At 39.7% G+C, this 13,018-nt stretch overlaps 1 protein-coding gene across 1 annotated transcript in view; it reads right to left on the bottom strand.

Annotated features, from left to right (window-relative positions):
- Positions 1–13,018, bottom strand: part of LOC128382268 (disco-interacting protein 2 homolog C-like) — a 60,802-nt gene that overhangs the window by 20,645 nt on the left and 27,139 nt on the right. Inside the window, exons 8-20 of the mRNA XM_053342264.1 lie at positions 12,274–12,471; positions 10,741–10,832; positions 9,116–9,226; positions 7,940–8,063; positions 7,385–7,494; positions 7,011–7,113; positions 6,858–6,922; positions 6,398–6,491; positions 6,104–6,223; positions 4,932–5,046; positions 4,581–4,720; positions 1,174–1,310; positions 453–661 (exon numbers count right to left, since the gene is read on the bottom strand). Of these exons, the coding sequence (XP_053198239.1) occupies positions 453–661; positions 1,174–1,310; positions 4,581–4,720; positions 4,932–5,046; positions 6,104–6,223; positions 6,398–6,491; positions 6,858–6,922; positions 7,011–7,113; positions 7,385–7,494; positions 7,940–8,063; positions 9,116–9,226; positions 10,741–10,832; positions 12,274–12,471 (1,618 nt within the window). The remainder of the gene's footprint in view (positions 1–452; positions 662–1,173; positions 1,311–4,580; positions 4,721–4,931; positions 5,047–6,103; positions 6,224–6,397; positions 6,492–6,857; positions 6,923–7,010; positions 7,114–7,384; positions 7,495–7,939; positions 8,064–9,115; positions 9,227–10,740; positions 10,833–12,273; positions 12,472–13,018) is intronic.

Consider the following 13,018-nt stretch of genomic DNA (forward strand, 5'->3'; position numbering starts at 1 on the left):
GATCTTTGTGTATTCACTTGGTGCCTCACACTTTCTACATCAGCTATAACCTTAAATAGCTCCAGAAAACGTCATCAGACCCTGTCAGGTAAAAGATGAATTTCTTCCTCGGTGGCCACGGACACAATTAAACTTCACTCTATTACTGTTTCTGGATTCATCCACTATTTCTCTACTTTATTAGATTTACTATGTGCGGCAGTATTGCTCATTTATCAGCGTGACAGTAAATGTACCAGCGTTAGACATCTGGCAGGTTTTCAACTGCTGTCGATGGGAACGATGTTAAAACTGTTCATTTACTCTCGGCGTGACTGTGGGTGTTCTGCTCTACGTGTGCCAGCGTGTCTGAATCCAAAAGATGACTTTTTTTTATCTCCTTTTTTTCCACATTTTCATCTAAATCGATCCTCTTGCTCCTTTTTACCAAACTCCTCCCTCCACACACTCACCTGCCCCTGTAGACGAATTTCATTGGCTCCACCGCCAGAGCCGTGGCAACGATGTCATCTGCGTTGTGCCTCCGTCCGCTCACCATGATGAGTCCGTCCATCTTGCCGGTGATGAATACCAGGCCGCCGGGGCCGATGAAGCTCAGCAGGCCGGTCCGCACAAAGGCGTACTCGCTGATCAGCCCCCCAGTGGAGCTCACTGGGTAAACCTGCAAACACACAGGCGTTCAGCTGCAGGGTCACCATGGCAACGAGCCAGCACTAGAGCTGCACCACAGAGCCAAAATCAGATATGACAGTATTTTTAACTTAGTGTCTTTGTGCTGATAATGTCACACTGCTGGTCTTAATCGAGTGGATAAAATGGCCGAGAAGGTTTTTATTTAATTCAAAGTTCAGTTTGTTTGGTATATACATAATCACAATATGTTTGAGCACAAAATGACAGTCCATTACCCAAAAATATTCAATGTGATGGAATGTAAAAACCAAGAAAACCAGCAAACTAACTGTTGCAGCTATATTAACACAAAATCCAAGCAATAAGTAAAAACATGTAAAAACAGCCAGTGTTTCTACATCCAGTCACTATATGTTGAAAATGTATGTTCTAGTGTGTGTTGTAACATTAATACACGTGCTGACCTGGTATTAAAAATCATTTACAGTAAAAATACCAACAACCAGTGTCATAAAACAGACACACTGCAGGCTGCCTCACCTCAAAAGTGTTCTTGGTCATGCCGGTGAGGCCGTAGTAGGAGGTGCCGGTTGCGATGGAGCACACACAGAGCTCACCGATCTCATCTGTCTGACAGAGCTGAGGGACGCCTTCAGGCTTCACCACACACACCAGGCCTGAGAGGGAGAGAGACGGAGACAAACAGAGACACTGCTGAATGAATGAATGCGTTTTTTAATCTGTGGTTAGTCACAAATTAATCTAAGAAATCCCACATCTCCTTTTCAGACAACCGTTTCAGTCATATCCACGAAATTTACGAACCGTACCGAACAACAGGCAGTAAAAAAAAAGCAAAATGATCGTCCATAAGAGGAAATGGCTGCACATCTCCTGCACTGAAACTCAGTAAGGTGCTCTGCCTTTAAAAAAAACAGCTAAATCCCAACTCATGTTTCGGTTTTTTGAGCTTTATCCTAAAACATGTCAGCAGACTTGTCAGCCCAAAAATACATTCATCTAAAAGACCAAAACATGAGGTGCTTTTTTTTGGACATGACTTTGTTCTGGAGATTATGTACAAAATCAGATCACACGCTGGGAAAATTAGACTTTCCTCCTCCAAAGCAAGGTATCGACCCACTTCGACATGAAGCGGCAGTATACCTGCTTTAATCTGAGCACAAACTGACCCTCTTTTCTTTGATGAATTATAAACAGGTGCACAGATCTGATTTACCCAGTCATGTTTAACTTTGTGAAATACCTGTTACCTCAGAGATGCAATATTAATCTTCTACACCTGACAAAACTGATTAAATACAGACTTTGAACTTTTTATACAGACTAATACAGACTGAGATTCGACTTGTTTCCATTAACAAACTACAAGGAAATTCCCACCTGTAATAGCTTTCACTCCAGTGCACCTGTTTTAATCACATTATTCAAAGAGTTTGTGCTTAAAGTAGGTTGTTCTAACCCAATTATGATGTCTGGTGCAGTGTGTGTCGACCTAAAAGCAGGTTACTTGAAGAACTGGATCAAAAACAGAATATCTTCAGCATGTAATGTTTGAACAGGAAGCAGATGCCTGTGTAGTTTATGTTATTTAGAGTTAAGAAAGACTTTTTTTGTAAATCAGAGCGATCGATCTCAGAAAGTCACTGCTCAGTTTCCTTCTGCTCACAAACAGACTTCGACGAAGGTGATACGTGACTAAACTCCCTCTTTGTTATGGTGCAGGCGTAGTTCCCGCAGTGAACACAGGGTGGAGTCTGTGGCAGTGGTATTTGATGAGCAGTGGCAGGCAGCCTGTGTGTTTGATCAACAGGGTTTACACGTTCCCTTCTGCAGATTACTGCCTGCTTTGTGGATTATAGGAGACAGACCTTCACTTCCTCATGTGTGGATTCTATTTACATCATCAGGATAAACGGGCTTGCAATCTCACAGACAAACAAGCTTAATTGTCATTTATGGTGATCAGGTTTTGGTACGGCCTGAATAAAAAAAACAGCTTCTCACTGAAATCTCATTATTCGGTGTCGTATTTAATGGAAATAAAGCTCACATAAGAATTCAAATGCTTCCCACAAGTTGTTAAATTGGTGATATTGGGTTATTATTGCATTTTTCAAACATCGTGCTTTATATTAAAACATCATTTAAATCTGTGACATGTTAAGGACACAAAAATACTCATGGCATAGTGAATTTAAAGAGTTATTTTAATGGGTTAATATACACTGTAATAAGTCAATGAAACCAGATCAACATAAGGTAAGGTAATCAGCAACAGTTTTCATTAGAAGATTTAACATCTAATTAATTATATGAGCAAAATGTCAGTGATTGTGTATCTCTGTCTCTAGTCTAGCAGGTTATTCATGAGCTCAGAGACAGTCAGACCATCACATGACAAAACTAAAACACATGTTACAATAAAAAGTGAAAATCTTAATGTGAACCTTGTGGGTTAACTGAAAAATAATATAACTATTTCTATCCATAACAAGAATAATCGTTTTTAATATTGGAGAGCAGGTTTGATGGTTTCTTGACATTGTCTTAAATTGAATGTCAGCCTATGAATAATATGACTGTCCTCCGTGGATTGGTCATTAGGATCTGAGCAGACAATGTTTGACGTACTAAAAGCTTTTTCATGTTCAGTATTATTGAAACTATCTATGGAACTTTTTTCCCAGGAAACTAAAAACGCAGCTGATTGATCTGCAGTCATATTAAAACTCTTCTCTCTTTATTGTTTTATTTTTTTCTTTTCTTTCAGGAGTTCAAAGCTCTTGAAAATGTAAAGCAGATCCTACTTAACTCTCTCAGTCAAGAGGTGAGAGAGCGATCCCAGAGTTGGACAATGATGAAAAGGAGAGGCGACACACTTACATGCCCTTATAACAAACTCTACTATTTAATGGACTTAATGGATTTTTTGCCATTCGGTGCGTGACACCACTGAAGACCCATAGTTCAACTCTTCAGAGGAGGAGAGAGCTTTGGTGATCACATTTTTATACAAGCACACACAGAAAAACACAGTGTCTTTGCATGATAATTAGGTGATGTCTGCAACATGAATATATAATAATGAACACACTTCTCCTTTAATTCTGTTATCTAAACCTACATTTTGAATGTCACAATGATACAAAATCAGGACTTGTTCATTTTACAGTTCACAATATGTACATACATGACAAGACTTTCTTTTAATTCAGTTTCTGGGACTCATCTTGACATCCTGCTGGATATTTTCTAGGGCTGGGCCGATATGCTTTTGTGCCGATTCGATTCTCTAACAATTTTTGGGTCCCGATTAGATTTAAATTGCGATTCTGATTAAACAAGTATTGCGATTCGATTTTACATTTCAATTATTGTGATTTTCTTTCCTTAAACAAGAACAGGTTGAACCAAACGCTTGACAATACATCATAAGTCATATTTACAAAAAACACACATCACATCAGTTTGTGAGATTGCGATTAATATAAAAATCGATTTTTTGGCCCAGCCCTAATATCCAATATTAGTACTGAATGTACGCCTGAGGTTATGTACGTCAAAACTAAAAGAACTAAAACTTGATATCTGTCAGTGGGTATTTGGTGGTGCACAGGCAGAAAAACATTTTGACCAATAATGTGATGAAATTTACAAAGATTTGATGTATCTACACCTGTTTTTTCAGCTTTTGTCTCTCCATCACATCCTGCTGTGACACCACAAACATCCTGCTTCAACTGTGAAGATGTTAAATCCCAACATAAACTGCTGTGATGCTGTGATTTTTGAACTGTAAACTGTAAATGAGCGCTGTCAGAGCTGTGAAGAGCTGCCAAAGTGTCCCCTCAATTAAAGTTTGAAACTCATCTTTTGTTACATCACTGACACACACACACACACACACACACACACGGACATACCTCCTGGCATGACAGTGCCGACGTCCTGCACTGTGAGCACTGACAGGCGTTCCTCGGTGTCGACTCGCACGACGCCATAGCTCAGACCCTGCATGGACAGGACACCTCGGCCCGGAGGCTGGCTGCTGTCCTCCACTGGCCTGAAGACAACACACACACACACACAAATACAGACGCTGTGTACTGCTGGTGCATGTTTGCATACAGTAGGTGAGTGGCGGTGTGAGATTTGTATATTTGCATATTTCTGTTCATGTGTGCTCAAATATTTGCATATTCATGTATTCTGTGTATGTAAAGTAGGAGAGAGTGCGTATGTGTGTTTATGTGAATGTGTGTATGTTTCTGTACCTCCTGATGGCGACTGTCAGGGCCTCGGGGGAGCTGGCGCAGGGACAGATGACCTCGCCTCTCAGCCCTTTAGTCTGAAAGACGTTGAGGAAGGCATCACAGGATGAGATGGACCCTGACAGACAGAAAGAGAAAGAAACTGTGAGAACAGGTTCGCTCAGGTGTTCAACTCCTGAGGTGTGCACAGGAATCAAACAGCCATCAAGTGACTTTGCTGAAAAATGTGTGAAATCCATTTTATTGGTCCCTAAATGACGAAATACACTTAAACACTTTACTGTCAATGGTTTTGATTTATTTTAATCTTAAATAACTACATCACTGTAGATGTAGAAGATGTTCTTTATGTTTTTGTTAACGTCATGGTGGCAATGGTGGCAACAGATCTGAAAAATCCCCACTGATGGAGTATTTAAGGATATCGTCCATACTGATGAACTGTCTGCAAATGATTGTAGGTTGAAATGATGAGTCAGAAAATCAAACCAAAGCCCTTTCTCACACTACATACTAATCATAGACACTGTGTGCTATACTGACATTCATAATATGATATTTTTACAGTCAGTGTACAGGACAGGAAAATAAACTTTTTCAATCTGAATGAGGTTTTTCTGGAATTTTATTGAAATTGCAATATGGCCTACTGCAATTATCAAATCTCACTAAGGGTAATATTATATATTATAAGACAAAATGTGTCCTGAGATTTCATGTTCTATAAACTTGAGAAAATATATTTGTTTGGTACTACTGATCCCCACAAAAATCACACCATTATCATAAGAATGAAAATATTATGTAAAAATGATCATTCCCTCTAATATTGTGAATCATATCACGCTTGCAATATCAGTCAAAATAACTGCATTTACATATTTTCATCAAAATCGTTCCGCCTTAGTCTGCAGTAATGAAAACATAGAATTTGTAGTTAATGGTCAAAATATACAAAATCACCAGTATCGACCTGAAAAAATGATCATTTCCTGGTTTCCTACTGCTGTTTTTCAGCTTCAATTAGGCTGATTCCTATTCCTGTGGAGTGACCCAGTTTCCCGATCTCCCAAGAGAGTTTATCCATATCCCTGACATTCTCTATCTCAAATACACCTCTCTAAAGTCCCCAGTTAGTGACAGAGCTTCTCTGTGGAGGCTGAGCTTGACATTACAGGGGTTTGATCCGTCAGCCACCAGCAGCATGCGCAGCGAGCTCAGGTTGATGTCCTTCTGGTCCTTGTGGGCCACCAGAGCCCAGTGCATGTCTCTGGACTTCACACAGGCCACCTTGGCTGTAGAGGGACACACACAGACACACACACACACACACACACACACACACACACACACACATAGACACACACACACCAAAAAGACAGAAAGAAAATTAGCATTTAATCTATTTGACAGACAGGTGAATGGAGTGAAGCAACTGAGCTGAGTGACAGGTGGAGTGCGTGTCTGACCTTTGTACTGGCAGACTTTCTGGATCCATGACAGAGGGTTGACCTTCATCAGTGAGTATGGCACGCTGATCACGTGCATCATGTTCATCACACTCTGCATGGTACACACACGCACACACATAATTACACATTAACATTTAAAGCTGAAAGGACTTCTTATAAAACTTGCATAATTACCCTTTTTTTTCATTTAAAAGTTGACATGTTGACAGTCTGGATTATGTTGTTACAATATTAAAACACAGGAACACTTCTGTAGCTCAAATATTACCTACACAGCTTTGAAAAGCTTTGTGCTAATCTTTTTTTTCATTTTTATTTTTTGCTAGAAAAGCAAATACTGTGATTGTCACCCTGTCTTCATTGCTTTTACCCCCAGCTCCAGTGCACAGGGTGTAAAATAAGCAGGAAATGGAGGTCATGAACCCTGACCCTTTAACATCAAGTATACAGGTCTTACCGTCAGGATGCCGTGCCACAGACCCACATCCTTTTTAAAGTCCAGAACGTTCACTATGGTCTCAGCTGCAGACAGAAAGAGTTAAATAATTAAAGTATGACCTATAGACTGTAGACTCTGTGAATGTGTGTGTCTGTGTCTGTGTGTGCTTACCCTCAGTGTAGCTGCAGGATTGGGTGAGAGCCTGGCAGTGTGTGAGCAGAGCGATCCTGGTCACTGTGACTCCCAGCACGCTGCCGTCCTTACAGGTTTTATACTGAGTGAGAAACAACAGATGGATCATTGAAATGAGAGGAAGACACTTTTACTACAGTTTTGTAGCCTGCTGAGTCTGACAAAATCCATATTTTATCTTTAACTATGAAAATCAAAGGGTAATTTGTTCATTTGAAATGGACACAAGTTATAAAGTAAAATACTGAGGACCAACTAAGTTAAACTACTGAACACAAGATGTGATTTTTTATTTTGATGTTTCTGTAAAACGACCAAACACACACATTTATATTGAGAAAAACTTAGCTCACCTCTATGTAAGCAGTGTCATTGTTTGCATCTTTGATGTGGGGGAACCAGTCTCTGGGAGGTTTGGAAAGGTGCTTCGACTCTGTTACAAACCACAATAACTTGGGCCAACCTGCAGAAAGAGGGATAGGAAAAAAAATGATGCATTGAGAAAAGAACAGAGAGAGAACTTCATTTACATGGATATCAAACCCAGAAAAGGAAAATCTGATGTTTTACATCTCACCAAAAATGAAGAGAGAAAAAAGAGGAAAGTAAAACGATTCACACATATGTTGAAACTATCATCACTTAAAACAACTTGACACTTTCAGTTCATCACAGCGTCAATCACAAACTATAGTTCACACCTCGAGTCATTTGATAAATATTATGAACACACAAACATCTTATCTGTTTAATAACTGTGTTTTAGTTGTAGGTGTCATTTAGATTTTCAGTTGAATCTCACTCTCTACTCTCTCATTATATGAACAGACAGGCCAAACGCCCCCCCCCCCTCCCACCCACCACACAGAGAAAACAATGCAGCTATGATTGATGACTTTCACTCTCACCTTTGAACTGTGGTATCTCCCCTGTTGCGCTCTTAGGCAGACCCTTATGACAAGCATCACTGGTCAACGCCACGGTAACACCACAGCTGCCCAAAAGGAATCCAATCTGCTGACTGCCGGCATCCTATTGGACGATACAGGGAGGGAGAAATAAGATAGTTACTTCAGTTCACTTAAAAAAAAAACTAAAAGCATCTTCTTCTTCAGGTTCTTGCTTCACCTTTCAGACAACCTCTACAAAAAAATGTACATGCACACACATAGGACAGGTGTAGCTGATAAAGAAGTGCTGCTCCCTGCACTGCTGCTGCACTTTTTATCAAGCGTGAACAGAAATTTTATGGAAAATCCTGCAGCACTAATGCAGGATGGGGGAAGGTGTTTAAGATCAATGTGAAGCAAAAGTCATTTTTTGCTGCAGAGTGATCACTCTGCATCCATGCCAACCCTTCACAGGTCACACTGCTGCACATTCAATCAGACATGAGCCAAAGAGGGTCCAGAGTGGATAAAAACTACGACAGAAACAGCGAGAGTGTAAAATTCAGTTCCTTTCGGAAAGCTTTTTGTCAAAGTGGGAATCGTTCAGAAACTGTAGGTAGTCACTAGATCCCAGCAGTTGACGGCACCAAGATCAACAGCTGTAACGTGATTTGTTGACAGTATTTTTCTGTGATATCGAGCAGAAGGAGGGCTTGTTTCTTGTATTTCCAACATGTTGGGTCTCTGACTTGTTTTTCTTCTCACTGTTCAAACAGGGTAATTTTGTCAGACATGCTTGTTGCACACAAATAGCAGAAACTGAAGATCCAAAACATTGTTTCAACAGTCTGCTGTACCACTGAGTTGTCCACACAAACAGGACTGAAATGAAACACAGCAGGAGTCTGGAGCTGAAATTCACTCCTGGGTACGATGTGAAAAACAGACGTGGACGAACTGGAGAGGATAAACATTTCACAGCAGCGCCGTAAAAAAATAAATTACCTGACCTCCCAAACAGAAACTAATCCTGCTGAGCAGCCTCAGTGTCAAACTAAAGGAAATGAGCTGCAGAGCTGCACTGATGACTAAAGATCAGCGACAGGGAGCGTTTGATTTGCTGTACAGGACAGCCTGGTGACAGGGTGTGACTACTTCTCCGTAAACAAAATGCAGATGGATTTAATGTGATACCTTGCGACTAAGCGGCACCTCTATGGGAACTGGGACCACCTCAGCCAGCAGACAGCCGTAGAAGGCCACCATGAAGGCCACTGGGTCATTGTTGGGGAACACCAGCGCCACCTGTGGGGGGAAGCATATAGGATCAGCCTCTTTCTGAGTCAACCAGATCCTGTGTTTATGACAGAGAAAATAAATCTTATGAACCTCTGAGTAGTTTCTTAGCAACGAGTAAATATAAACGAGTTTGAAATGTTGGGTCATCCACTTTTTCCTACTAAGAATTAGATAAGAAGATCAACAATCCTCTCATATCTGTACCATAAATATGAAGCCAGCAGCTGGTTAGCTTAGCTTAGCATTAAAACTGCAGACAGCTGGCAGCTCTCTGCAAAGGTAACAAAATGTGCCGACCATCTCTACAGCTCACTAATGAACATGTTAGAGCTCATATGTTTAAATCTGTAGAAGAAGATGAGGGTTGTGAGTGGGATCATTTCTTGCCACTGGTTGCCTGGCAACTGGTGCTGGCAAAGAAACAGTCCGGCACTTAAATCCCTCTGAAACCACAACTTGTTGTTTTAACTAGGGCTGCAACTAATGATTATTTACATTATTGATTAATCTGTTGAGTATTTTCTTGCCTATAAAATGTCAGAAAATAGTAAAAAGGCCCAGAGTCAAATATTATGTCTTTAAATGTCTTACTTTGACCTACAGTTTAACATAAATATTGTCATGTGTGACAAAGAAAAACATTTTTTAAAAATCACATTTGAGAAGCTAAAAGCAGCAAATCTTTTGACATGCTTGCTCTGAAAAATTATTAAAGTAATCATTCAATTATCAAAATACTTTCTTATTAATTATCAGTTGATCAACTTATCGATTAATCGAGTAATTAATTAATTATTAAACTCTAATGCATAAATTCTATGTATTAAAGGTGCACTGTGTAGAATTTAGAGGCTAGATATCTAGAGGGAGAGACTAGAGGAACAGAAATTGAGCATAATATTCATAAGTGTGTTTTAGTTACTGTATAATCACCAGAAAATAATAATAATTATATAATTCTTGTGTTTTTGTTCTTTACATGAGCCCTTTATATTTACATAGGGAGCGTACTCATCCATGGATGTCACCACCATGTTTCTATCGTAACCCAGAATGGAAAAAACAAACACTGGCTCTAGAGATCTGCAACCTCACTACAGGATGCCACTAATGCCCTACACACTGGTCCTTTAAACAAACAGGATAATTAAAAAGATTTTAATTTGTGAGCTTAAGAGCAAGGCTAGCAGTTTCCTCCTGTTTCCTCTGAGCGAGAAAGCAAATAAGATGACAGTCTTTCCCAAAATGCTGAACTATTCCTTTAAAACATGTGACTTTGAGTAAGCTTACAAATAATATACACAGGAACGAAAAGAAGTAAAACAAGAAATCTAGTTGTCAAATAGAAACGTCTTGATTTAAAAAACCTGCTGCAAATTTACACAGAACACAAACATCCTATCAACAAATATATAGGAAACAAGTTTTATAAAGAACAGTCTTGCATTGCTGAATCACTGCAGACTTATAACATATTGAACAAACTAACAACACCGCCACAGTGGAGGAGTGTGACTCACCCGATCCCCTGGTCGCACCATCGGCTCCTGCTTGCTGCCCAGTTTGTGGAGGATGTTGTAGGCAAGCTTGATGCTGCGAGACCAGAGCTTCCCTGCAGGGAGTAGGACACAGGATACAAGGGTGTGAGAGAGAGAGATATGAGGGGGGGGGGGGGGGGGGTAGGCAGAGTTCACAGGATATGAGTGTTGGTGTGCCTTGGTTTCTATTCTGAGAGAATGCAGTCGATGAAAGAAGTAAACGATCTAAAGTGATTCCATTTAGGAGTTTTCAGCAGTCTGTAGAGGTCACTTTTATTATTTATGGAATCAGAGTCATTTTGAGTTATTTTTGTCTGTATGTTCACTGATACACTTTGAAAATATTTTCTTTTATTAAATATTGAATCCTGCAATACAGTATGAGTGGCTCTGATAATTGCACAATCACTCTTAATGTTGTTTCAGAAGCTTTTCAACCTAATGATTAATATTAATAACTTTTATTGCTGTATCATCACCACAATGTCCCTACAGGAAAATGTTTTAGGTGTTCATGTTCAACCCCGAGTGTGAGTAACTGAGCTGTTGGACTCAAAACACCTTCTTTACTTTCACAACTTTGCAGCATTTGGCTCTAATTAATTAGAGTGAAACAAAGACAGGACATGATCAGTCAAATACTGTCAGACAGATAATAAAGTATCATTATCAATTTAATTACTGAGCAGCTGTCTCACATGTCGTACCTGCCTAAAGTAAAAGCTAAACCTTAAATGTGTTAAAAGGGACGCATCATGCACATTTCCAGCTCTATACTGGAATATCTTTGTATGATTTACATTTTAAGAAAACCCCTATCTATCTTATACTCGCCCTTCATGCAGCCCTTTAGTTCAGCTTCTGCCTGAAAGCAGCAGTTTTAGCTCCTGACTCTTTAAAGTCCCCTTCCCCATGATTGGTTATCTCCCAGAAGCTTCTCCTGGCTCTGAAGGCTACGTTAACAAACTATAGTATCAGGATTTCACTTCTTTTTCTTGTTCTTTAATCTAATTATGAACTTCTCAAATACATTTGTACAATCTGATTAGAAATCGGCACAAATCAGCACACAGGTGGGATTCAAATGTACTGTATGCATGTTGTGTATAGATAATACATCATCATCATAATAACATTATTGTACAGCAGCTTTCACAAATACAATGCAGCTCAAAGTGCTTTACCAGTAATTGTTTTAAAAATAATAAAACATTTAAATGAAGCATTAAAACAAAGCAGGTTGTAATAGGAATACAATTTCAGATAAGTAAACTTTCAATAAGATTCAATATATGGTAGGAATAAAGACTACTTATGATATATTATGTGGAAGTGAAAGCACAAAAGTGAAGGCTCTACATCGGAGTGTTTGTGTTTAAATCTTCTTCTACAAGCAATTGAAAAGTTAATTTGGGCGTCCAGAGCAGCTTGGAGCAAGAATCAACTTACAGCTTATTTTAGCGCAGCACAAATAACTTCTGTAAACAACAGGGTGAGTAAACAACATGAGGTTACCATATGTGAGGACATAGAGAGGCTTCCCTGCCGTGTCCAGACTGGTGAGGCAGGGGGCTTTCGGGGAGATGGTTCCCCAGCGTTGGAGTGCCGCCTCCAGGGACGGGGGCCAGTTGGTGACTACCCCCAGCGCCTCTCCTCGCACGGGCATCATCTCCGCCCCCTCCGGCCGAGGCTGATTGGGGTCCGGCTGCTGGACTGGAGATGCAGAGACAGATAAGTGTCGTTAAAGCACGGCTCACAAACCTTCACTGCTCACAGTTTGTTTACGATGAAAACACTCCAGGCAGCTGTGATAATAATCACATATATAATCACACTTCTATGAACTGATAATTCATTAAATCTACTTGTTATTAACGCAGATATACTATGTGAATGTGTAAGCTCTGTGACTGGACTAATGATTCTCTTTAATATCGAGTTGGAGGATGAGGAAGGATCTGGCAGGATTCAACCCTGAGCCATTGTTATAAAAAGTGATTCCTGTGTGAACAGAGAGTCTTAACCACAGCATCAACCTCTGAGCTCAACTTTATCTTGCATGACCACACCGCAGTTATTTAAAACCGACTGTCAAATGCATTCAAAATATACTGGAAAGTGAAAACATAACATTTTTCTTCCAAAACTAGAAAGTAGTTTTTCTAAAACCACTTTGAAGAGTGTGTGTGTTTCAATTTGTGTATATAGAAATCAAGTAAAGTGGATATATAAATCAGGTCAAGAATATATACCAAAAAAA

This window comes from Scomber japonicus, chromosome 21 (assembly GCF_027409825.1).
Source record: "Scomber japonicus isolate fScoJap1 chromosome 21, fScoJap1.pri, whole genome shotgun sequence".
In the NCBI taxonomy this organism is placed as follows: domain Eukaryota; kingdom Metazoa; phylum Chordata; class Actinopteri; order Scombriformes; family Scombridae; genus Scomber; species Scomber japonicus.